Genomic DNA, 25,857 nt, shown 5'->3' with positions numbered 1-25,857 from the left:
GTATCATGAAAGTGTCGAACCCGTTACCTTGAGGCGAGTCTTTCAAAACGTGCTAAAATTACGGTGCTTCGTACTAAGATGCTGATTAGACTTGCTGGTTTCCAGAAGGATTCGCCGTCGGGGCAGGGGCAGCTGCCGACTTCTCAGGGAAAGGTCCGCCCTGAGGAACCCGGCCGTACTGAGTGAAGTAAAGATTTAAAACGTTGTAGTCCCACTTTCTGGAGAGCATCATGAAGATGATAGAACCGAAGGGGATCATCAAAACATCCAGGATACCGAAGAATATGAAGTGAGGTGTGACGCCGATGGTGTTGCCACCCTCAGAAACGCCAAACGCAATGGGGTAGAGAAGCCACAGCAGGTTGAAGTAGCCGGCAAGGATCCAGTAGTCTCCTTGGGTCCCGACGCGCTTGGCCCCAATCCTCCCTTCGCCGAATATCGAAGCGGCCATGACAAGATAGGCAACGGTGCCGAAGACGAAGAACCCCCACTTGTAGACGGTGGGGGTGAAGGCGGAGACCAGGTAGCTAATGACCCAAACCCAGGAAAGGAAGACGTGCCAGGCAATTGTGGCCCATGACGAGTTGGCGACGAGGCCGAGGAGGATGTTTACAATAGGAAAGGCCACGACCCAGTTGATGTACTTGTTGAAGAAGATTTGTCGCGAGGTATCTCTGTCCTGGGGAATAACAGACCAGCCGAGATTGGAAGCATTAGCGAAGTAAGTGATGGCCCCGACGAGAAGAGCGATATTCAAGAGGTAGTGGAATATCTTTTCATTGCCTCTGGGCTTGTGTGAGAGGGCGAAGACGCCGAGCTGCTATGACTTAGTAGGGCCATTCGAGGAAGCCAAGGGGGACGAAGAGAGCGACATACGAAGAAGAACGAGTAGATCGCAACACAGGCCCACAGCCAGTTAGAACCATTGACACTGAGTTCCTCCTCAACACGAGGAAGAGGATTGATGTTAAGAGCCTCGTTAGCGCGCCGGAGAATCAGACCCATGGTGGTGACTGTTCAAGTCGAGCGTTGGTAATGCTGTGGGTCTCGAAAGAATCGTTTATCAAGTGGAAGGAGAGCTGTGTCGATATCTTCGAAGGTGCGGACGCGTGCCGGCAACTACACTGGGGTTTGATGCTCGCGGTGCTGTGATGAAGAAGAGACATGCCGGAGTGGGAGGAGTGGGAGGGTCTTATACTCTTTGGAAGACGATTGTCCTCGGCCTAATACATGACAGGATTCGAGTGTTGATTCCAGAATGGGCTGGCACGTATTCCTTTGCTGCAGGTTCGATGCCACCTCCGAGTTCAAGCACGCTGGGGACTACCACTAGCCGGTATGGAACCTTGCCATTAGATGATGAGGAGACCAACCCTTGTCCATCTCTCCCAAGAGGCACGGCCATGGACAAGGACGGATAAGACGGAGAGGAAAGCAGGGTGGATTACAGACCGTGGCGTCCGTCTCGGAAATCCGGAAGAACATCCTGCCACCAAAGTCTTCAAGTCAGGAGATCTTGTCTGAAGTCAGCCAAGTCGAGGCAAGCTTGGTCTGGATGTAACCGTCTTTACCAGAAACCGCGAAAGGTCTGCTCCAAGGGCTGTTGGGGAGTACCTTAGGTAGAGAGAGCGCTTTGATTTTGGTCCCTACCGAAGCGATGGATGAGGCGAAGACCAGGGTACTGCGGAGAAGGGATGGTTCGAGAATGGGGCCAGAAGGAGCTGAGGTTATGAGAGCGAAAGCGCTGCTTAAACCGGAAGGTATCTCGGTACACGTTCGCAGCTCTACCTGAGCAGGCGTCAGAGATGGTCTTGATACCTGGTAAGGAAGAAGATGGTTTTTCCATTCTATTATCATTTTGTAAAGCAACTTACCATCATCTCAAATCAAGCTCATTGAGCAGAAGGCAAGCTGCTCAACCTTTGGCTCTAGCCATGCACATCATGTAAAAGCAAACATGACCGAAATGTCCCAGAACCTCGCTCCTTTCTGACCGCAATGCCGCTCACATGCGCGCAGATGCCATTCGTATACTTCCTGGAGATCAAACGAAGCTTGCTTTCCCGTAGCAGCCAATGCCGACAACCGAACGTCAACACGGAACCGGCCAGAAACATGCACAGATGTGCCGGTCGTTGTTCTCCACTCATGACTCAACGAGATCTTCCTTGTAGATACTACATTGTGACGACACGGGCGATGATGGCCAGAAGGGGCACCCTTGCTCCGTGAACCCGTAGGAGGCGGCAATGTTAATGCCCAAAGATCAACCTGCCGACAGCGAGTAGGAAAAATGAAAGAAAAGGGGGCGCGTTGGCGTAATGACTGCGAACACATGGCAGGTTTGACACCACGTGAGGTGCCTTGAAGCCCCTTCCGGACCCGCTCCGGGCTCCCCGGCCGGGACCAGCCGGCGGACGCTCGGGACCATCGGATCTGTTTCCATAACCTTACCCGCCCGATGACTAAACAGGACCTCGTCCAAACAGGTGCCATCATCTCAGCGTCGGCAAGCGATGTGTTGAGTCTCCAACACCCTACCAGCGGACAAAATCACGCGCCAGATGAACCCAACCCAACGCCATCGGGATGGAGGGTTGACGTTCCCTTTGACCATGAAATTTGTTCCGGTTACACCGCTTACAGCCAACCATCGTCTCGTGTTCCAGCACCCATCTATGCCTGCCCCTTTCTCTCTCTCTCTCTCTTTTTCTCTTGGAGTTTGTGAGCCGGCGCACAAGCTCGCCGATGAAAGTTACACATGCGACAGGATACTCCACCATCATAGACCGGAAGGGGAAAAGAGAAGCATTACATCGTGTCGTTTACTCCTTCATAGCCGGCAAGTCATAGTAGTCATTGCCCACCAAGACCCAGCTGGTTACTTTCTTGAGGTCGTCGGTCACAATGCACCCTTACCACATAGTGGCCACCCCCTTCGGACTTTCAGCGCGTCATGTTACCAGACCGCCTGTGTTGAGCGTTCTTGGCCGTTGATCGTGACCCGGTTTGGATCCCTGTCCATCCGCCGTAGCGCCAACTGCTCGGAGAACCAACAGTGGACCAACCTCCATTACCCCCCTGCCCGTTCTGGGCACGAGAAGCCAACTCTATTCTCCTCCCTTTGCCAATTCCAGAGCTTTCTCTTCCTCTCATGATCATCGAATCACATGAGGGACGAACCCATCCGTTGCTTCCGGAAGACAGATGGACCCACCTGAGAAGACGAAGCCCCGGATTATAGATGATGGGACGGGTGCGAGGAGTTTTCAATATCCGGAAACCAACCCTTTTTCACTTTCAAGCATGACCAGCAATACAGGTCCTGTTCTCATGACTTACATAAAGATTACATAACATTGTATTCGTGGCGTCCAGTGTCCGGCATTTATCCCCGAAAGAGGAGAGCAACCAAGTCGTCCCGCTGCGTCGGACGGATGACTACCAGCATAATGGTATGGGCTGCGGCAGTCATTGGCAAATCCGATAGAATGAGTTGCCTGTCATGTACCCGTGTCGTAGAAGCAAACCCCTCTTGGCTGCTGGCATGGTCCCATGAGACTCGATGTCTTTTTCTATTGCCAGGCTTTCACTAGGACATGCAGTTTCACACTCACGCAACTACTCACTGCCGCAACTCGACAACACCGCGCAGCTGCACCTCGGGTCAATCACTTGAAGATAACGGGTGACCTTACGCCGGCGCCATGAGACCTTCTAATTGGACTATGCAGCCAGTCCAAGCAAACTGCCTACGTACTGCTTACCCCCCTCGTTGACGAATGCAGACGACGCAGTTCAATAATATGTCGCTTCTCACGTTCCTACTACACACTAAGAAGCCTTAGGCACATCGCGGGCATTCCCATGCTTTTGCTTCATTCATCATGTACTGTTATACCGTATACAGTATTCCCTACAGCACGAACTCCATGCACATCTATATCGTACATGCATGTAATCTCTGGAAACCAACGAACCTCCAGCGAAACCACCGTCTAGTAACTGTTGTTCTGCTTCATCTGACACACTGCGCCCTTGGCCCGCTCGCGCACATCTAGTTCGCAATCGTCTTCTAACCCTTCCAACTTGGTCAGGAAACCCAACTTCTTCAGTTCGTACACCCGCTGGGCGCTTGTTCGTGAACCGTCTCCAGGACATGTGAGGTTGGTTATCAAGTGGCAGAGGGCTACCCGCACCTCCTTGTCCTTGCTATTGAAGTGATTCGCCAACAGCTTGAGCAGGTCAGTCTGCGCAACCACCAGTTGCTTGTGACGCGGGACACTGGCCGCCATGTGGACGAGGACGTATACCACAGCCTGGATGATCTTGGCCTGTGGGTAGAGCACCCGGGTTTCGCGCCCAGGCCCAGTGGACCGTCTCGACGTTGGGTGGAGGACCTTGGCCTGCAACTTCCTGGCCAGGATATCGAAGAACCTGTCCTGTCCTAGCTCGCTGAAGAGATAGTCAATCATCTCCGCGGTTTTTGTCTCGTTGTCATCCTCCTTGCTGGTCGTTCCTATCATGTTCCGGATGAAGTCAAGACCTTGTTCCTGGATGGCGAGATCGTCGTTCCGTGCTTTTCGTAGTGGGTTGATCTCAGCTTCGCGAAGGGCGGCCAGCTTGGCCTCTGCCTGCCGTAGTTTGGCTGATGACCTCCCGTCAGCGTCCTGTGGCGGCATCGTCGAACTTATCCACGACCTAGACAACGGGTCCGCCTGGTCCATTTCGATGTCGCCGTCCAAGTCGTCCCCAGTGTCCACTGCAGTGTGCTTGTCCATCTTGGATCTCGCGAGGAAAAGCGCATCATCTTCTGTGTCGTCGCAGATCAGCTGGACCAGCCAACCGGACTCAAGCTCCTCCAGACAATGCTTCTTGGTCTCGGGGTCAACGTCATGGACGTAATGCTTCAGTGCCCAGAGCGCATTGAGGCGTAGCGCGGGGTTGAGGGAGTGGGCGTGCTCGCACAGAATCTTCATAACACCCCTATCGGCCAGAACCTGCGATAATCAGCGAAATTCAGGCTTTCCGGGTCGCGTCTCAAGATTGATTGTACTCACCTCTCTCATGGAGCTGACACTAGTGACCAAATTGCAGATCGCTGCAGTGGCAGCGATTTGGACATCTACGTTGGGGTGCCGGAGAAACCGGAAGAGGGGAACGGCCACGGCATAGTCCACCAAGGATGTTCTGAGAATGCTCACAGACCGCGACAGCATTCTGACCGCGTGGCACCCTGCAATCAACACCGACAGCGGGTTACTACCATACCCAGAGTTATGATCAGGTGAGGATCCATCACGAACAGGCCCATCCGGCTCGGTGGGTTTACTGCGATCCTTGGGATTCGACGGCTTGCCAGGTGTAGGCGAGAGCGACTGCACAATGTGGGCGACAACATCCTGTTCAACGAAAGCCTTGCGATACTCATCCTTGCCTGCTGCCAGTGCTCCTATTGCCTTCAAGGCGCTTTCGCGCATCCTTACTCTGTGGGCCAGGAGTGGTGGCTGGCCTCCTGGACCTAAAGCACACGAAGGAGATGTGTTTCCCATCTCCATGTTTGCGTCAACCTGAGGCGACCAGACCTTGGCGTATGCCGACGGTGGAATGGGCTCGTACGCATCCTTGAGGAGCTTGCTGTAGCATTTGACGGCCCCGCAATCAAAAGCAGCCTTCTGGAGCGGCTCGCTGTCCGTTATCATTCGAGCGAGAATGGCTGGCGTCCTTTCCAGAATCGTCCACTTCAATGCCGTGTCCGCGTCGATAAGGGGCGACTTGACAACCGGCGGTGCCGCCTGGAGCTGATCCAGCATTGCCATCAACACAGGGACGACCAGCAGCCCAAGGCTCGTCTCTCTCAAACACTTGGTACCGAATCCAGACCGGAAGAGCGAAGTGAGGAGATTGGCGGCCATCAAGCGTTCCAAGTTTTGCCTTGATCTGACCATAACAATCAACCAAGGGATGAGGGGGCTCTCTTGTTCCTCATCAGTCTCCCCTTCGTTACCAAAAAGCTCAAACCGGGAAGCCTCCCAAACGGATGCCGTAGAACTGTACTTGCTCGCAGCTGAGCGAGCCCGCTCACGTGCCTCAGAGGAGCCCAAAGCGGGGAAGTGTGATTGTTGCGAACCAGACACCCGACCCTGTTGGATGGGAACGGCAGGAAGTAGATAGTCTATGGCGCTGAGACTTTGCTGCCGCGCAAAACCTAGACCACTGACCTCGAGAGAATTCCAGGGAGCTCTGACCTCCTTTGAGGGTGTGAACTTCATGGCGGGGAAAATGGCCATGATTGCAGGAGAACACAGCAGCATGCAAGCCCTGAACCGAGAGTCTGAGATGATGGTAGCCAGTGCCTCCAGAACCGGGGCCAAGATAGAGCTCGACGGTGCCGGTTCCGGGATGAAGTCCGACATGCGGTCCACGCGGCCAAGTACTTCGGCATAAGGAACCACGTGCCCTTCGGCGACGGCGATGCTCGCCAGCCGCGTTGCGAGCGAATCGAGGACGCCTTGGCTTGCCATGGCGAGTTGATGCCTCTCGTCCCGACATAGCTGGCTGATTATGCTGGCTACCAACGTGATTTGTGTTTGATGCTCGGGCACGGTGGGTGTGCTGCATAGTATGCTGTTGAAGGACTCGATGTGTTCGGAAGCAAAGACGGCGTCGGCCAAAGCCTGCGTATCGACTGGCGAGGTCGGTTGTGACAAGGCGGCGGCCTCGATGATATTAAGCACGACGCGGAGTGCGGCTGTAACGAGCAAGGGGGCATTCGAAATCGGGCAAATGTTGTGCAACACAGCTGGCAGGGCACCGGCAACGAGGAGGGGTTCGACGAAGGCGGTGCCACCTTGAAGAGTAAGTGGTCAGCACGGGGTCTGGAGGCGGCGGCAGCAAGATGGAGACATACCGTTGGCAAAGCTCGCTAGAAGCTGGAGTGCCTGGAGCCTCAGAGTCTCCTCCTCGCTCAACCACCTAGAACTGGCGCTGGGCCGAGTGTCCTTGCCGTTGACCTTGACTGGCGACCGGGCGGCATTGAGAATCTCAACGACGGGGTCTAGGGCACCCAAGCCAGCCCACATCTCCTTCTTCTGCGCATGCCCGACGACATCGTTCTTGAGGGCCCGCAGCGCACTCGTCTGCTCGGCAAAACCCCTTGCACTCAACAGTTGCGAAAGGATCGGGGGGTTCGACAGGCGAGCCATCGCTGAGTATCGGATGGGTGAATCGATGTGAGGTGTATAGGTGAAAACGCGATCGTCTGCTGCCGTCCGCGGCCAAGGCGTCACGTACTTAGTTGCAAGGATGAAGTGGCGTGGCTGCGGCGACGGATCTTGCGTCAGAGGCCAAGGTCCATGCAGCCGGTCAACAGGAAGGAAAACGCGGCCTGTGCTGCTTCGCAGAAGTGCGTGACCAGGCGCTCCCAAGGTAGTACGTGTAGAAATGAATACCTGACAATGGCGGCTCGTGAGTGATATCCAAGGATGTTGAGGGTGTGGATTGAGGGTCGTTTCTCCAGGAACAGATCAAGCCGGGTTGCCGTCCACGGGATGGATCGCGGTTGATCACATCGCTGGCCACTGGTCTGGGTCTGGGCGACTGGGCGACGACCATCGACTCTGGAAACCCGGGGTGAGGCACGTGCATTTCCCATATCGCAACCAGCCGGTTTCAGGATTCTCACATGCTAGCTGAAGCTTGGGGCAGCACGTACTTGGTGGCCTGTCAGTGCCAGTGCCAGTGCCGGCGAAATAAAAGAACACTACTTTCTTCTTCTTTTTTCTTCAAATCTGAAGACAAGGTCGGTTCGTCTGAATGTGAGACACCTTCGACGACCACCTTATCTACCATTAGTATGGAAAAACACCTCGAATCGTGCCGGAACTCCACTGTCTTGCGAGAGCTTTCCTTCTGCGTCATAGTTCACTGCGCTGCGGGGAGCAATCAATCACTTGGGAATGGAGAGTGCTGCTGCCCCCTTGCTTCTCCGTGTGGTTGCTTCAGCCATGTTGTCTCTTCCCGCCACGTCGACGCCCCACATGTTGTGGCTTACACAAGGTGCACTCCCCGAAACGGAAGTTTCCCCATGATACCTAGCCAACGTGGTGGTGCTGTTCAGCTTCAGTCCACACTGTCAACTCCCTGGATACACAGCAACTCAGAAACGACTGCCATGTCTATCGATACAATGAAATCAGTACCAGTAGTGCAGTGGAGACATCGGAACCACCGGAAGAGATCGAAATGTAATACTCGCCGATCATCGAACCTGTCGTGCCCAGCATGCCCACGAGAAAGGCGATGGGCAACATCTAGAGGGACGGACTCATCAACGGCAGTCCAGCCGCGATACCAGCCTCATTCTTTCTTTACTACTCCTGAAGTCGTGCGTACCTCGACCGATCACACCAAACTGTTGACATATCGGGTAAGACAAAAATGCCAGAGACAATTCTTCACCAAGTCTTTGAGGGTAGCGAAGAGGAACAACCCACTTGAATGACCGGGAGACCTCAACCTCAGGGTGTCTTAAGTGTGGATAACTTCAAATGTTCAACCCATGCACCGGGCAGTCACACTCCCAAGCGACAGTGGAGCCGCCTCCTATGATGGGGTCACTGCAAACAATATGGCAAAAATGTAGCGGAACTAGCAAAATCATCTCTCCCGATGCGAGGGTCGAACTCGCAGCCTTCGGATAGCTATAGCCCAAGCCCAAACTGAGCTCCGGGTCTAAAAGTCCGACGCTCTGACCAATTGAGCTAACCGGGAAACCAAAATTCGATGCATTCGTCGCTGTTCCCAGTCTCACATATGGTAGACGACGCCGGTAGTTGGACATCGCCACATTTATGCTCGACAACTCCAAGGCTCGACTCCAAGCAAAGAGCAGTAGGTACACACACACAGTGCCGGTGCGGTGCCGATGCAGGATTAAGGAAAAGGGCAACAGAAGCAACGCTCAAATGAGTCGAAACCACTCTAGCTCGGTAATGGCCGTCAGCACATAGGCTGTATTCTAGTGTTCTTGTGCGATTCCAAGAGGGGAACGAACGCGTTGGCTACGTGTCTCGTCTCCGTCAACATAGTTAGATACGCCGCGAGCATGGGTCTATCAGTGTCACAGTGTTACGATTGCGAAGCGTCGAGGGGTCTCTGGCGTGAGATGGGTGAAAGCTAACCACTGGTCCACCATGCTGGGAACCAACAGCGAGGGAGGGGGTACATGATAAGCAGAAGACGGAAATTATCTCAGCAGCTGACAGACGGCACGTGTATCGACGAGAACCCCCTATACGATGATACGTTAAATCTACCTTCCGTACACAGCCGCTAAGCAGGCCGGCGGATAACCAGACTCAGCAGAAGGGTTCTCGACTTTCTGATGGAGCAGGCTGGATCCCTCCACGGGATCCTCCAGATGCACGGCGCCAAGCCTCACTCTCCGCGCTCCGAGGAGCGTCATTAATTCGCCTTGAACTCGTACGGCGCAAAATCCATACATAGGATATGACCAGGAAGCAAAAACATGAGCCGCCCTGAACAGCGGCACCTCCGGCCCCAAACAGGCGTCGCAAACAGCCAAGACCTTGTCAGCACCTACTCTAGCAGCTGTTGAAGGGTAGCAGTGCCAGGCTCCGCGCAACGTTAGCGGCATTACCTTCGGTGTCCCAATCGAGAACAGCGGCCCACCCCTTCTAGATTTTTGGATGTTAGGATTGGGAGGGGTACCTGGTATGGTGCAATCAGGCCCCCTGCCCCCAAGGAAAATGAAGAAAGAAAGGAAAAGAAAAAGAGGGTCAGTGCTACCTCTGATAACGACATCTGGACAGCACGCATTTTTTGCTGTTGTACGGATACCATGCCCCAACGTCACAGTGTGCCGTAAGAACTGGAGCGACCACGGTGTCAGTGAAATACCTTCCCCACTAACCCACAGCAGGCGACTGGCTGGCAGGCGCAAGCGTGATGCTTGGCTCGGTGCCGAGACCGCAAGAAAATCAGATTCGCGCCCCTCCACGTTCCATCCCATTGGCATTTGGCTGACGTCCTTACCCGAGGCGAGAACGTGCGGCGACGGATTGCTCCCATTCTTTCTGATTCCCATTGCCGCACACTCTCACACTGCCTCCCCAAGGTCACCACCATAGACGCCCGCAAACTCATTGCGAGTACTCGCTCTGTCCACTTTTCTTTTTGCCCTTTTATGTTTTTTTCTGACAGCCTCGTGCTGTTTTGCTTAGCAAGTCCGCTCTGGTACTGCTGCAGACCTGCCGTCTGGACTTCTGTCAGTACCGGTATCTCTCTCTGCCCTACCGAGGGAAAGGGGTGACTTGCCAATATCGGGGCCTAGCAGCGTCACTCTGGTCATTCTAGTCACTCTCCAGACCATCCCACGTCCACCACATTCAGTACGTCGGCAAAAACTAAATAAAAAAAAGGCCCCTCCTCCCTTCCCGTATTTCCGACCTTGTGCGTGCGCCTGGTTTGCTTATTCGATTTCAAGCTCTTCGGACAATCTGCAAATCTGAACCTACCATCCGCTGAACCCTCGGCCAGCCAGCACCGCCGCCTTACAGGTACACTACACTACACCGCGTACACTGCACATTACCACCCACGCACCTTATCCTGTCTGTTAGACCGCCAGCTTTCCCTGGAGGACACAACTCGTCCGATCCGCTCGTTCTACCCTCCGCAAACACACGATGCGCCCGGGACCATGTTGACAACATCTCCCATCATCGCCAGCTCCGCCAATGCCTCGCCCAACAGCTTCCACTATGCCCCTACGCGATCATCCCCGCACTCGTCTCCTGCCCGGCTTTCGGCCCCTCTGCCGCGGCGGCACTCTGCATCCAAGTCCTCCCCATCCGCCACAATGACCTCACCCTCCTCCCAACCACGCCCGCGACAATATGTAGCTGTCGACGCCGGCACTCAATATTCCCCCATGGAGTCCTCGACCCAACAGCAGGCACAAGATGCCCCCGTTGATGTCGCCAACGCTCCGCGCACCTCGGTGCCCGCGACGCCTGTCGAACCCCCACAAACGCCGCGTCCCCAGCCGATAGACCCGTCCGCACCGCACTCGCCGCCGGCAACGCAATCACAACCGCACCCGCAACCCCAGGCCGTCGTGGCCCCCGTCATCCGCGATGCCTCGGCTATCATTGCATCACCTGGCAAGCGGCGAAACTCCCAAGACCCGGCTGCCGCGCAGGCTGCGAGCGCGTCCGTCGCAGGCGAGTCGTCGTCGAGCGCCGCCAAGCGCCCGAAGCCCACGGCTGGCCCGCCGAAAATCCTGCCGCAGCGCTATGAGTTTTGCGGCGTCGAGGACATGGTTGTTCTGATATCGCACATGCTCTCTGAGCTGATTGAGACCAACGACGCTCTCGCCCTTCGCTCCGGGAGCCTGACTCGGTTTCATTCGAGGTGAGTAAAAGTTCTTCCCTTTTTTACCTTCCCCCCCCCTTTCTTGATGCAGCGCTCACCAGCCTTTTCGACCAGAACCGCACCAAGCATCTCGGTCCTTGAATACCTCAACAGATTAGCCAAGCATGCGACGCTGACGCCGCCTCTACTGCTATCTATGGTTTACTACATCGACCGTCTATGTGCATTATATCCGGAATTCACAATTAACACACTTACCGTTCATCGTTTCTTAATAACGGCTGCCACGGTTGCGGCCAAAGGCCTGTCAGACCTGTTTTGGAACAACACGACGTACGCGCGGGTAGGAGGAGTGAGGGTCGCCGAGCTCAAGTTGCTGGAGCTTGAGTTTCTTTACAGAGTAGACTGGAAAATCGTACCAAACCCTGAGGTCCTTGTGGCATATTATCGCGGCCTCGTCGAGCGCTGCCCTGGCTACGCGCTACAAGAGGAGGAGGCAGTGGACGAGGACGAAGATTTTGATGCTGTTGATGACGACGGGTCGACGGAAATTTCAGATGGCGTCGGTGACGACAGTGGAGACTCGCCGGAGGAGGACAGCCCGGCCAAGTCTGCACATGGCGAAGACGCAGTAGGGCCGTCGCAGGCTGCGTAACCAGGTCTTCACGAAGAAGGCGTATTTCACTGGTCATTTCTGTTTTAAAATGGGTGGGCATCACTGCTGCCTCTAGAGGCATGGCAAAGCGGCGTTTGGTCGGATGGGATGTTTTAAATGTTTATGAGTGATAGCGGTAATGAAATACCACACTTTTTTGAATCCCCAATAAAGCATGGGAATTGATTCCACTTGGATCGGTGGGTTAGTCGTGCTTTAGATAAAATGGTTCTTCTCTCTGCTGTAGGTAGCGACATTTCAAAACCAGCTCGTTTTCTGAGGCGTGGCACACTGGGCAATCAACTGGACAATCAGCCGAGCAAATCCCGACCAACAGCACAGGGCCCGTCCCCGTCGATCCTCCCCTCCGCATTCCATCATTATTCTCTTCAGCATCTCTTACGCAAACATACGCCTACACCCCTCAAATACCAAGGCGCTGGCTCCGGAGCGCATCCACATAATCAGGCCACGCGTTAACGAGAAACATCTCGTAACCATGCGCGCGACAACCCTCCTCTCGGCGTTCTTCGCCGCGACCCTCGCCGCTGCGGAAACCCGCCTTGCAAAGGTCTACATTGAGCCCGTCTCGCCTACGCCGCAGACACCCGCCCTCCTCGCCGAGATCGAGTACGATGCCAAGCATCCCGCCGACGCGAGCGTCACCTCCTACGAAGCCCCCGACCTCTCCGCCGGCGCCAATGAAGGCCCGGTCCCGAAGCTCGTCCGCATCGGCATCTTCGACCCGTCGACATCGGAGTGGACCTCGTCAGTGTCCGTGGCCTCGACGGAGAACTTTGACAAGGGGTACGCGCCCAACATCATTCTCAGCGTGGACGGCGTTTCCGAGGAGGTCGTGGGCGCCGGGCTCAAAGGCGTGAGGATCGATGCAGGCGCGACGAGGGATTTCGGCCCCCAGGCTGTTATGCGGGTCAGCGTGCAGGGAAAGACGCCTGAGTTGAATAAGCCGGTTGTTCTGAGCCCCGAGGGCAGGAAGGTCGTGCAAGAGGAGAAGCCGTTTTGGCTCAAGTACGTTGCCCTTATCTTGGAGGTGCCCGAGAACCGGGGTGGGCGAGGAGTTGCTAACGTCTGCGCAGGTACTGGTGGGTGATTGCGATCATCGTGTTAATGACCGTCACGGGTGGAGGAGACGGAAAGTAGAAGATGGCTACGAAGGATACCCAACAATCGATGCTTTGCGTTCTTCACTCGTACATTAGGAGGGGCGGGTCTCTCTCGTAAAGAATTGAAACCCCGACAGACAAATTCGATTGTGCCTCATTTGGCGGAACTGGTGACTTTTCGAAGACAGCGACTTGATCCGACTTCACATGCAAAATCCTATATCATAGTATCGTACCCGGCGAGCCCCCTTGCGTTGTTTCCATGCCCGACGTAGTTCGGCAGTCCGGCACTATCACACAGTCGCTGTTTGGCGGAGAGTCTGAGCTGGGGAACAATGTCTGCTTTTTATCATACCTAGGAGAGGAAATCACTTTTTGCGGCGGATTTTCACCATTTCAATGTGGCCTTTTCCCACTTCAAGGTGGCAGAAGCACCTAGGCCGGTTCCTTCTCCGAGCAGCGGGGCGGTTCATGCTTAGACTCACCTCGATATCACTCAACGACGAAGCTCCCACAATGTTGGAGCTGCTCGGGGGGGGTCTGCGGCACAGGAAAGGACAGAAATGGTACGTGCACTACGGGTTTCAAGCGCTAGTTCATTACGAGACTAGCGGCGTTTCCTAGAAGACACCCACGCGCAGTGGCATGCACAGCACACCACGCACGAATGGCCTGCGCAGTCTTAAAAAGCTAGGACCTGCCTGGACCGGGGAAGGTACGATCGGGACTGATAAATCCATCGCTTGCCTGCGCGGCCTGAACCTCCACTTTCCATTCTCAACCTTTGTTCACACACCCACCTTCTTCTCCCACCTACACCCACCAGCAATACAACCAACCGCCTTTGCAATAGCGTGTTGCCTCGATCAGTTTTCGCGTAAACTCGTCCACACGACCCAAATCATACCCGACAAATTTCGACACAATGGCCGCCGAGAACGAGAACATCGCGGCTGCCGTCCCTGAGGAGACCAAGGGCAAGGGTAAGGCTGTCGCCGCCGAGGAGCCCGTCGAGAAGAGCGACGCCATGGAGGAAGACGAGGAGTCCAGCGATGAGGAGGAGAACACTGAGGTACCTTGATACATCCGTTCCCCTTATATGTCACTCTATGCCGAAGCTAACACAATCACGACAGGTTGCCGAGGCTGGTAAGACAAACCTGTTGACGTGAACTGTACTGCAATCATGTGACTGACGTACGGGAACTTCAGTCGAGGAGGAGGACGGCATGGAGGAGATTGACCTGAACAACATTGTCGAGGGCGGTCGTCGCACCCGCGGCCGTGTCATCGACTTTGCAAAGGCCGCCGAGGAGAACCCCGCCGAGGACGACGAGGATGACGAAGACGACGACTTCCAGGCACCCGACGACTCCCGGATGGACGAGGACTAGATCTGCGAGCATTTCTCGTTACTCTGCTCGTCATCTCTTCTCCTTCCAGCCGTGCTTCACTTCCACGCATAGGAAAACGGCTTATCATCATGACGGTTATGGTGGAAACGACAAATACGCACTCACGAGCGCATGCAAAAGCAAAAATGGAAAACGGGGTTTATATAAAAGTTTTTGAAACCCAGGGCTTTGATATCATCTTGCATGCCCCGCATCATCGACAAGGACTTGGTGGTGGTTGGACATGTGGTTTGAGCCGGTGGAATTCTTGCTTTTGATCGGCATTGAGACGAGTTGGTGCTCTACCGTCTGGGCCCGCCTGGTCTTTGATTGATTGGGAGGCCTATTCACTCTACCGAGCCTCTCAGTCCGTGATGCCACTAGCCTACGAGTGTCATGGAAATGAAGATTATGCGATACTGAATCAGCCCCGGTGATTGTGTATTTGCTGTGGTTTGTTGATATCGCGGCGTGGGGCATCGCGGATGTAGAGAAGTGGCGCTGCAGTCCTACCTGAAGTGCCTGTGTGCTTGTGTGGGAGGAAAAAGAAACAGGGGCTTTCTCGATTCACGTCAGCTCGACGGCCCGGAGAGCTATGAACCTGGTCATTATCAGTGGGAGCGCTAATTGTCGAAGAAAATTAAGAACTATGTTAGGTGTAAGCGAACAAGCTCTGCCTTGGCAATGCTGTCTATGTACTCTCTCCCTCGGGGATGTGCGTGCTGCAACTTTGCAGCACGCAAATAAGACGAACAGGAACCGCGTCTCTCGCGCAGGGTCTCGGCCGGTAAGATACATACCCCAGGTACCTAAGCCAAGGTGAAACCGAGACAGTGCTGTCTATAGAAGACTGCCAGCTCCGTTCTCGGCCAGCGCCGGACCCAGTGACATGCATCCGCGCTTACATCCCCATCCGACAATGTGTCTCTATCGCAAACCGACTTTTTAAGTTCGTCACCGTTTTCGATTGGATGGTGAGACGACACGTTACCTAAGTTAATACACGTAGGTACACATATATGCCACTAGATGTTCAAGGAGATGGCCGTGGCGAGGGACCAGCATGGGGACGCTCCGACACGCTTTGTTCGTCTCCTGTAAATTGGACCTTTCCCGGCTCTCCCTACATAGGAAAGTAAACATGCACTTTACGCGATAACGTCCTTCACTCCACGCTCCGCGCTTCACTTCCCAACGACTCGTCTTACAAGAGAGTCTCTTGTCGACGACACTCAGTCCTCCCCTTTCCCACGCATGAATTACAGCCCGGCTTGTTTTCCGCTACCCACCGCCGATCCCGTTCCCTCATACAAGAGACAGGGGCTGAACGGACCAAGCACAACGTAAAAAAAAAAAGGCAAAGGAGACCGGCCGCTAAAAAGGCAACCCAAAGATCGCCCAGCCGAGATTCGACATTTACAGTTGACCTTAGCTTAGAGTCTTAGCCACTGGCATCTCTCGGCGAACCCACCCTGGTCTGCAGCAGCACAGCTGACCTTGAATGACAAGCCAAACCAACCAGGGGGTGAAGAGAAGACGCGAAAGAAAAAGTTACCGTTCGAACGCTCGACAACCAGCGACCCCCTTTTCAGGCTCCTGGTAGCCGTTCCGTCCGCCCCGAGACACCACGGACGCCGGGCTTCATCATTCGAGGCCGAAGGAAACAGTCACACAGTTTGCACGCCATTTCTGGCGACGTTTTCAGGGAGCTTCGTTGCTGAAGCTGCTGCTGCGCGCACGACGCGACGATCCGGACACCATGTCTTCAAGGTGCGTAGTGGTGCATGGACTCTGACGCGGGCATGCGACGCCTGTTCCCCATGCCTCAGGAGCTGCAGTCTTACGTTGGCAACGGGCGACACGATCGCGGATGACTCAGGACGGTTATGTTAGCCGCGGAATCCGAGTCGGCGCATGGGGGAGACTCTGAAGGCGACAATGACGTCTCCATATCGTGACCTCGCCCACGACCTTCCACCTTCCCCGCCCCCGAACGCCCAGTGACGACTTTCCCCTTTTGCGCGAATGATCGCACATTGAAACAGACGCACGAAGCTGACCTTGATCCCCCGCCATGCACAGATTCGGCGCCTCCTCTCTACATCAGCGCGACTCCCGCAGCGCCCTTTTCGAGGGCTACACCGGCGACAACGGCCGGCGACCCGTCAGCGCCTCACCCTCGGGGCTTGGTGGCGGATACGGCTACGGATACGCGGGAGGCAGCTCGTCGCCCGCGCCATCTGTGGGCGGGAGCCATCTCGGCGTCGATGGGGGCCGGGGGTTCCGGCCTGCGACGCCGAATAAACGGTACGGACACCTTATGCCCGGGAGTAGAGGTTGCGTGGCAGCTGTAGCGGCGATGAGGGAGAGAGAGAGAGAGAGAGAGAGAGAGAGAGAGAGAGGGATTTGGTTCACGGCGACAACATGCTGACGGGTGTCGATATGTAGGGGCCAGTATAGCGACGCCGTGCTGAACGAGCTCGAGAGTCAGAATGACGCGCAGGTCGAGGGCATCATGGGCAAGGTCAAGATCTTGAAGAGCGTACGTCTCCCCCCCACCCCCCACCCACCCTGGGGGGATAGTTTTCCATCCCAGACGAGCTCTTGTCTTGGAAACTGAAAAGCACCCCGACTGACACCTCGCTCCGCAGATGACGGTAGCCATCGGGGACGAGATCCGCGAGTCCTCGGCGCTCGCCGAGAAGATGAACGACACCTTCGACTCGACGCGCCTGCGCATCCGCGGCACCATGAACCGCATGCTGCTCATGGCCGAGCGCACTGGCGTTGGCTGGAAGGTCTGGCTCGGCTTCTTCGCCGCCGTATGCTTCATCTTCATGTACGTGTGGCTGTTCTAAGAAGGAGAGAAAAGTACGGGTGGGGACAGAGGAAGAAGCGAAGAAGAATTTTACAAAGAGAAAATCTCAAACCCAACCCAGTGTCTTCGGACAAAGGAACGCCGAGAAGAGGGGTATCAGAAACAACTTGCTATGCCACGGGTGATACACGAGAACCGTATCTAGGCTCACGGGACCGCCGCCCATGGTTCGAATATATCGTAGGGCGGCGGTATGCTACCGATATGCCCGGGATTTCTACTTGCAACACTTGCCGGGAAGAGGTGAAGCATCCATCTCGAAGAAGTACCAGCGAAGGCATGCGGCGGGCTTGGTATCGGTTGGAGGTCCGGGAAGGGGGGCTCAGCTCTGCGTGTGAGGCGTTTCGAGGCGTCTCCATGTCAAGTCGTACAGCCTAGCTTCACCCACCCCACGTCCTGGGATCCGTATGCCAATCGCAAGCGGGAGATCATGAGAGAACGAATGACAGGGACGACGATCACGAGAAGGGCGTTCCCGCACGCATTGAAAGGGGAGCTGGGAGCATGGTGTGGTTTGGCCCATCAAGAGAAAGGGTTAGGGCTATGCAAGTTTGGCATCAAGTGGGAGAAGAGAGGTGTCTGTGGTTGTGGATTGGTTTCTTATTCACTGACGGTACCAGGAAGAGGAAGGCTAGGAATCTACTCATTTCCCAATCCTTCATTCTCTTCCCTTTCTCTTCTTCCTAATAATGTGCATGCCGTTTAATGATGTCATTTTTTGGCTTCAAAGGTATAAGACGTCGCTGTCCTCGTATGGGCCGGTTCGTAATTCGCGGTGCATGCTGTACAGTAACATAGAATAAAAACAAAAGAAACAAAGGGAGGGTATCATGATTCATCCCACTCAACATTTCTCTCTCTCTCTCTCACTCACTCGCCCTCGGGACTGAATGCCACCCAGTCATCAACGCCTGTGGGCCCTGACGTTCGGACTACTGTCCATCATGCTGCTCCCATCCGCGGACAGCAACCCGCTTAGGTCTAGACTACTCCTTGGCGCCGCCGCGAAGCGTAGGCCCCGCCCGCGGTCCCCCGTTGGACTCAGCGGCGCCCTCAGCGGCGCTGCTCTCGGCGCGAAGCTGATGTCCCCTACCTCGTCATCGTCGTCGTCCTCCTCGTCGGTCGCCCCGCGTGCGTCGCTGCTGCTGACCATGCTCGACTCGGCTTCCGAGTCTGTGTGCTCGTACACCCCGCTTAGATCTCTAGCTTCGGGGATCTCGTCGTCCAGGTCGGCGTCCATGTCCATGCCCAAGTCGTCGTCGGCGCCGACGCCTTGGCCGGGGGCGAGGAGGTCCTCCTCGTCGAGCATGTCGCCCTGGCCCGAGGCCTCGAGCTCCTCTTCCGCGCCGTACATGTCGTCGCCGTCGACGTCGCCCCGGGCCATGGCCTGTCGGAAGGCGTCGTCAGCCATGCGCATCCTCGCAGCGACCAGCACGTCGCGTCTCTCGCCCTCATCCTCATCGACGGCCGTCGCATCGTCATCGTCATCGTCATCGTCATCATCATCCTCGTCGTCATCGCTGCTGTTGCTGCCGCCGCCGCCACCGTTATCAAGGATACCGCCCTCACTACTCGACAGCTCATCCGCCATACTGTCCTCTCCGCCATCGAACCCGAAACTTTCCTCGGCGTCCGGGATCTCGTCGTCAAGGTCCCGCGGCTCTTCTCCCTCCTCGCCCTCGACAATATCCTCTAGCCCGTCTTGCCCTGCGGCCTCGGCGTCGGCGAGCTCCTGCGCGAGCTGCTCCCGCCTCATAGCCTCGGCGTGCTCCTGCTGCTCGCGCAGCTCCTCCCGAATCTGATGTAGGCTCTTGGGCACGCCAGGGGGCTTCAGCCACGTGCTGCCAAAGTTCTGGACGTGCAACCGGCGACGGTCCATCTGCTGCTCGTCGACCCGAAGCCGTGCGAGCGCTGATCGTTCTATGAGCAGGTGACCGGCGCGGCGCGAGGACGAGCTGTGTTGTTGCTGCTGTTGTTGGGAGGGGCCGCCATGATTGTTGTTGTTGTTGTTGATGTTTTCGCGCTGGTCGTGGGCTTCGAGGAGGGCGGCTTGGGTTACGGGGTTGCGGGAGGAGGTATACCAGATCGAGTGCGACTATTTGTTTGCGACGGAGTCAGCCGGATGTTGTGACGACAGGGACGTAGCGGTGGGGGAGTATTGCGGATGAGCTTACGTCTCGTGGCGTCAAGTCTGGGAGAAGGCCGAACATGGCTGTCTACCTGTTCATGCCAGGATTGAGCAGTGCGATGGATTGGCGTGTGGTTCTTGTGGCGTATGTGCACGGTGAATTGACGTCTCCTCGATTGAATTGGCGACGATCGGTGGCCGTTGAGAGCTCTGTTGCGATCAAAAGAATCACCGCTGTAGGTGCCTGTTGCGAGGTTGCACGAGTAAACATTTCATCGAAGTACGTACTTGCCGGGGCGGGCAAGGGTCTACCCCACATTGGCAGACGCGTCGCGCCTAGCGCGCTTGATCCCTGCTGCCAAAAGGTCACGATGCTTCATTGCGGGCGCCAGAAATGTGGTCAACTGCCATATAATTCAACGACACCTCTTGGACACTGCAAAACGACATTCACGATGCCCTCGTCGCAGTATGAGGTGTGGATGGCCTGGAGCTGTCCACCTCCGTGGGAGTAGGTGAGCCAACTAGGACCGAATCTGGCCGCCCCGCGCTAGTCGGCCGAATTGACTGACTCTTCCGCCCTCTCCATCTCTCCGTCTGCGGCTTCTTCCACCGCCACGACTGCTGCCTCAACTCATTCTCTGACCATAAAACCAACCTTGAGCTAGCGGCACCTCTCTGGCTGCTGCCAGGTTCCATCCAACCTACGTGGAGTCCAAGGCGGTTACGTCTCCTCGGTTCCAGTGTTAGTATTTCCGTGAGGTAATGGCAATACATGGGTCTCCAAGTGCTTCCGTGCTTCCGCCTCCTTTTCCCTTTTCCCTTTTCCCTTTCGCCTCTTCCTCTGCTTCTCTGCGCTTGTGCGACTCTGCGTCGTTGATTCGCAGTGACGGGGAAATGAGGGAGGGACCAGCGCGCCATTTGCCCCGCGTCGCTCTGGTGAGTCTTTTGTCGGGAAAAGTCGGAACAGCGCTGACATCGGAGTTGCTGGCATTGGCTGTGCTAGTGCTGGTGGAGGTTTCAGATGCATATTTCCGCGTTGTGGGAATTCTTTACGATCCCATGGTATGACTCGACTCACTCGGGTGGGCTCGCTGTTTTACTGCCCGTTGTTTCTGCCCTCTGCCCTCTGCCATGTCCCCGCCCCCTGCACGCGGTCTGAATAGGGGGTGTGGGCGTGGCCCCTCCGATATAGGGCCCAAGACGCCGCCAGGGGTTACACCCGCCCGGCCCTAGCTAGAGGGGAACGGCCGAGCCGACTTCGGGGGGGCTTGGTTAGCGCGATGGGGTATGTATGGCAGATGCCATGCCGGACACAGGCTCGCTTCGGGTTTGTCGTGGGACGAGAAACTCCACAGAGACGTGCGCAATGGATCAAGGACACCCCGTTCCCAGCGCTGGCAGAGACATTTTCGATTCCTGCCATTCAAGTCGCTGGCCAGAAACCCGCTAAACATGCTATGGGCGACGGGGCCGGCATACTGGGTATGACCGTCGACCTGTCTTTGATTTGCGACTTCATTCACAGGCTTGTTCATTCGTCGATGTCTTCGTCCGTACCAGCAGCATGGAGGGGCCCGTCAATCCAGAATTGGACACACAGTGTTCTCGCTGTGATGGGGCGCGCCGTTGCGCTCGGATGCTGAAAGGGCAAAGATGACCAACCGCTGGCACCCTTCCCTTTTTTTCTTCTTTTTTTTTTTTTCTTGCAGCATGCGTCCATCCCCCAGGCTGTCTGATAGCTGCCAATGATCAAGATAATACAGACATGTGCTGGCACATGCCTGAGCTACGAAAACTGCGGAAACCCTAACTCCTGGCACTTACTCCTGGCAGTTTTATGTACACACTCTTCACAAATGCCAAACCAGCCTAGAAAGTCTTTGCACCGACTAGTGTGTGTTTGTGACAGGCTGCCTCATGCACCCCGACGGTGTCTGTGACGTAGGGGATCCGTGGCTCCGTGGCTCTCCAGCGCGATCTATCCCCGAGCGCGGGCATGTCTCTCTTTTTTCTGGTCACAGCCACTCCGGCAGGCCATATGGACGTGGGAATTTCTCCAGTGACCCCCCCCCCCCCCCCCCCTACAGCCCTCCAACCTTCCAACTCCAAAAAGCCAAGAGACCATAAACGTCTGTGCGGCCATACCACAAGGGTAGTGCTGAGCAAGGAACCGAGATCTCGAACTCTTCCGGTCGGTGGGGTCGCATTGGGCATGGGGGGGGAGACGCCTCGCTGGCTGGCTGGCTGGCTGTAGGTGGAATGCAAATGCAGCAATCGACCGCCGTGGTTGGCTCAAGATAAGACGGTTGAAGATGCGGCTTCCGTCATGATTGGCCGGCTTCTTGAATTTCACGTTGTCGATTTTTTGACAGCAACCCTTTCGGCGTTGGGCAACAACTCCTGACGCTGCAATGCTGCCAGTACTGCCTATCGCCCGCCTCGCCCATCAATGTGCCGCGTGTGGAGGGTGACTTGTTTCCTTTTTCGATTGCCATTCTGTGCGACAACGGAATGTCGACTGGCTTCCGCCCATCCGCCGTCCTCAAGATGCATGTGCTCGGTGCTGCCCGCCATTGGCCAGCCTTTCCCAAAACCCGTATTGCTTGCGGCTGTGGCAAGCGTCTCATCAGGAGCCTCGCTCTGCTGTCTCTGCAGGCCAGACACGAGCAATACGGGTTTAATGCCGAGCGGGTTCCTGTCTTGGGGCATTGTTTACCCGCCTCTCCGTCCATCGGCATCCGATAGCAACGACGCCTCGGGCGCTTGAGCAAAAAGCAGCGCACCCCCGGTTTGCCGTCGGCCGCCAGTCGTCCAGTGCTCAACGCCATAACTTCCGGGGATCGGAGGGTTGATAGGCAGACAAGAGATATGCCGCCCGCTCCTAGTCGGTATCGCTCCTCGGAAACAACTCGGAACATGCGCCTCGTCGACTCCATGACGCAAGCTGTTCGAAGATCTAGTGTAACGGGCCCTAGACATCTACTCATGCTGTCTCTGGCGATCCAAGTCTGACGGGTGCTGGCTTGACGCGCTAACAAAGTGTCACTGTCGACGCCTCTCAGTAGCATGTGCGAGCGCAGCTTCGAGGAAGAAACGGGTGTTCACGGCCCCCTTCCCCTCCCCTCCCCTCCCCCAACTTCCTCCCCAATCACCCGCATGGCTCGTAATGCCCTTGTCCTCGAAGGGTCCGGGTCCAGTTCCTTGGAGGGCTTCCTGCGGCCTGTCAGGGGCCCCCAAAGCACCTAGGCGACATCGGCCAAGGGCTTCTTTGAAATGCAACTCGCTGATTGGTGCAAGCTCAAAGCTTGCTCGTCAATGACATTAACCTTTCAGCCACTCCGTTTCGCGAGACGCAAAAAACGACGGGGTAGCCCCTGCTTGGTCTGCATCGAGTGTGTGGGGTGCGTCTCTACCGCTGGATTTGGCCGAAGTGCTGGGTTTTGGTATCGAAATACTCTTACACAAGCGGTTGTCGAAACCCGCGCCGGGCTGGAAAAGAATTCGCCTGATTGATGAGTGCTCGAATGCTGGCAAACAAGAGCGGGCCACGCACAGGCTCTTCAATGTTGCCGCCGGCGCTGCGTGAGAGAGTACAGAGTACAGGGTTAGAACTTGGGCGGTCTGGTACCCGTAATTTGCGAAGCAGACATAAGCCAAGTAAGCGGCCGGTGAGGATACATCCGCGGAAGACGCAGGCAAATGCGTCTGCCTCGGGCCTCATCGGTGCATGTCAGATATCTGAAATGCTTGCCGATCTGAATTCGGGTCACCGCCATTGGCCAAAAACTTTATGGTGGGATGTGGGAAATGGCTCCCGAATCCCGTGGCATACCGTTCTCCAGCGCGCAAAACGAATTTTGGTTCAGGACGGAATGAGTTGAACGAGCAAACAATTCTCAATCCGGAATCAATTGTGAGACGACCGTTGTGTTACTTGGAGTGGAATTCAAAAACGTCGAACTTGTAGGAAGGGGGAGCGTTTTCGGTTGATACCCATGCTGCCTCAGACATGGCGATAATGGGTCATACTATGTACGGCAAGCTGACAGTTCGCGCGACCGCACTCACTGTCATTCAACAGGTGAGCAAAGGGGAGGAGCTAGGTCGGGTTTCTCGAGAGCGTGCGGCGCATAGAGACTCATATCGAAGGTATGTATCACCTATGGTGGGAGTTGGAGGCGACGGTAAAACAACAATTTGTGTAGCATAGCATTGTATGGCGTAGTTCAGAGAGTGGTGGTGAGTGGGCGGTTGCTGGTAACGACTCTTCTGTTGTCGTGCAGGAGGTCGAGGAAGTCGAGACCACATATGATCTGAGGTTGAGGTGGTGCTGGATGGCGGCTGTCAGAGGATGCGTCGGATAGACGTTAATGGTGTCCTGATGTGGCCGATGTGAGTGCGTGAGTGAGGTGTTTCCTGGCATGTGGTTTTGAAGGCTTCGGCTTTCATTGCCTTTTTCCCTGAGGACAAGGGCTCTCCCCTCGTCGGCGTCAGCAGTATCGGGGTTGTGAAAGTCGTACGCTGGATCGACCGGTCCACTTCCAGGTCATCGCCGGCCGTGGACAGGCCACTCGAGGAAGGGCACTTCCAAGATTTGGTGCAGGGCACCAGTGCAGCAGCGCTTGGTTTCCTAGGTGTGTTGTGGTCGGCACGAAGGCTAGCAGGGTGGTGGCATGGTGGTCAAGGTAACAGAGTAGATTTAGATGACAAGGGTAGGGATGAGAAATAGTCCACTGAAGAGAGATGGATCATGGACCGAAAAACGGAGCAACTAGGGAAGGCGACGCAGCCATCGACCGGAGGCGGGGCGGAGAGGAGCCCCCGGCATGGGGTGAAGATGTGTGTGTAGCACCCAGGACAAGAGTCAAATATTAGGAGGAGACGAAAGGGGAGAGAAGTTCGTTCAGGCTTGGTTCAGACACGGCCAATGGCAGACGGGTGCGTTGGATTGGAGTGGGCAGTGATTGGTCGTTGCACCGTAGTCTTGGTCTCTGCTCCAAGTTGGACCCCACCAAGTCCTCTATTTTATTTTTATGGTAGCGTAATATTTGGAGACGTGCGAGAGAAAAAGACGGATGGAGGAGGAGGTGAAGGGGGGGAAGCGAAGTGCTGTAGAAAGAAAGGCCGACTAGCCCGAGAGAAAGGCAAAGCGCTGTCTACGCACGGACTCCAGCCCGCCGTCCACGGAGGCTTCCTCACCGACGTACCCCCCGCTTTCCAACTCATACCGTCCCATCTCAGTCAATTCCGCAGCACCACTTGCGCTTGCAGGCGGTACGTATCACTCTCCCATCCCACTTCGCCTGCAGTAAACCCCCACTGCCAGTTTGGCCCCTCTCAAGCGGAAGAGAGAGGTGGGGGAAAAGTGAGAGGGGACACAAAAAAAAGCAGGCGCCAGCATTGGAGACGAGACTGCTGTCCGTATGCATCTCGCAAATTACCTCCAGGAGAAGGGCCGTACTTACAGATGCCGCTGGCCAGCATGAAGTGGACCAGGAATTGCACGCGTAATAGCTGCTGGTTGGTTGGTTGGTTCGACTGTCGGTTCTGGCCGTATTGTCAGAGCCCATTGAGTTTCCTCCCCGTTTTCTCGGTCTCTCGCTCAATTCCAGAGTAAGTAGGTAAGTAGTCTACCGTCTTATTGTCGTGCGTATCTTGCAGAAGATTGCCTCTTGAACACTATTCAGACCAGGTACTTACAATACAAGCCCGTTGTCTCCATACCCAAATGTCCTGTTCACCTAAATCATGTTAGCTTCTTGTGACTTGTGGTTTTCCTGAAGTTTCGTTCGGGTGGCCCGCCGGCGACTGCTTTCCTCTTCTCCTCCTCCTCTACTCCTCCCCCCTCCGACCACCCCCCTCTCCTCGTTTTGGACCCAGCGCCGACTCAGGACCGACTCCTCCTCCTCTCCTCCCGTTGCTCACACACACACACACACACACTTGGACCAGCACCAGACCTTTCATAAAAGGTTGCTCGTCTCCCACTTCCCACCATTTTCTCTTTTTCTCTCTTTCTTCCGCCCTCCCACTCTTCTCGCGCGGTGCTACGACGGTAGTAAAAGAAACCCTCTCGATCCCACTGCGCAACAACCTTGACCACATACGGTCCTTCACAATACCCAACGTTCATCGGTAAGTCATTTTGTGCTCACATATAGACGTGGATTTGGACACCAGTCTTGGTGTCTGAGACTACTGCACCACCCCCCGCCTCACACCTACCTGCCTGCCTTGTACACAATCTCTTCGACCGTCCAAATTTCCCTGGAAGATGG

The 25,857-nt window shown here is 55.7% G+C and overlaps 7 protein-coding genes across 7 annotated transcripts; 4 read left to right on the top strand and 3 right to left on the bottom strand.

The window, feature by feature from the left end:
* Positions 1-85: 85 nt before the first annotated feature.
* CH63R_12731 (Heat shock protein 30) lies at positions 86-1,005 on the bottom strand (the record flags this gene model as incomplete). The annotated part of the gene is made up of 2 exons (XM_018307705.1): positions 86-817; positions 877-1,005. 2 exons carry the CDS (start codon positions 1,003-1,005, stop codon positions 86-88), a joined length of 861 nt encoding a protein of 286 aa, XP_018152122.1.
* Positions 1,006-3,998: 2,993 nt separating this feature from the next.
* On the bottom strand, positions 3,999-7,205 carry CH63R_12730 (Armadillo repeat protein; the record flags this gene model as incomplete). The annotated part of the gene is made up of 3 exons (XM_018307704.1): positions 3,999-5,000; positions 5,061-6,850; positions 6,911-7,205. 3 exons carry the CDS (start codon positions 7,203-7,205, stop codon positions 3,999-4,001), a joined length of 3,087 nt encoding a protein of 1,028 aa, XP_018152121.1.
* Positions 7,206-10,723: 3,518 nt separating this feature from the next.
* On the top strand, positions 10,724-12,052 carry CH63R_12729 (Cyclin; the record flags this gene model as incomplete). Its single annotated transcript, XM_018307703.1, has 2 exons — positions 10,724-11,436; positions 11,512-12,052. The coding sequence occupies 2 exons, from the start codon at positions 10,724-10,726 to the stop codon at positions 12,050-12,052; spliced, it is 1,254 nt and encodes a 417-aa protein (XP_018152120.1).
* Positions 12,053-12,551: 499 nt separating this feature from the next.
* On the top strand, positions 12,552-13,163 carry CH63R_12728 (Cyclin-dependent protein kinase regulator pho80; the record flags this gene model as incomplete). Its single annotated transcript, XM_018307702.1, has 1 exon — positions 12,552-13,163. One exon carries the CDS (start codon positions 12,552-12,554, stop codon positions 13,161-13,163), a length of 612 nt encoding a protein of 203 aa, XP_018152119.1.
* Positions 13,164-14,101: 938 nt separating this feature from the next.
* On the top strand, positions 14,102-14,570 carry CH63R_12727 (Histone chaperone domain CHZ; the record flags this gene model as incomplete). Its single annotated transcript, XM_018307701.1, has 3 exons — positions 14,102-14,248; positions 14,313-14,325; positions 14,389-14,570. The coding sequence occupies 3 exons, from the start codon at positions 14,102-14,104 to the stop codon at positions 14,568-14,570; spliced, it is 342 nt and encodes a 113-aa protein (XP_018152118.1).
* A 2,074-nt stretch (positions 14,571-16,644) lies between these two features.
* On the top strand, positions 16,645-17,428 carry CH63R_12726 (SNARE domain-containing protein; the record flags this gene model as incomplete). The annotated part of the gene is made up of 3 exons (XM_018307700.1): positions 16,645-16,877; positions 17,019-17,112; positions 17,222-17,428. 3 exons carry the CDS (start codon positions 16,645-16,647, stop codon positions 17,426-17,428), a joined length of 534 nt encoding a protein of 177 aa, XP_018152117.1.
* A 924-nt stretch (positions 17,429-18,352) lies between these two features.
* CH63R_12725 (uncharacterized protein) lies at positions 18,353-19,658 on the bottom strand (the record flags this gene model as incomplete). Its single annotated transcript, XM_018307699.1, has 2 exons — positions 18,353-19,543; positions 19,623-19,658. 2 exons carry the CDS (start codon positions 19,656-19,658, stop codon positions 18,353-18,355), a joined length of 1,227 nt encoding a protein of 408 aa, XP_018152116.1.
* Positions 19,659-25,857: the final 6,199 nt, after the last annotated feature.

Source organism: Colletotrichum higginsianum, chromosome 9 (assembly GCF_001672515.1).
Source record: "Colletotrichum higginsianum IMI 349063 chromosome 9, whole genome shotgun sequence".
NCBI lineage: Eukaryota > Fungi > Ascomycota > Sordariomycetes > Glomerellales > Glomerellaceae > Colletotrichum > Colletotrichum higginsianum.
The sequence above is the reverse complement of the archived record's forward strand: the minus strand, read 5'-3'. Positions and strand labels throughout refer to the sequence as shown.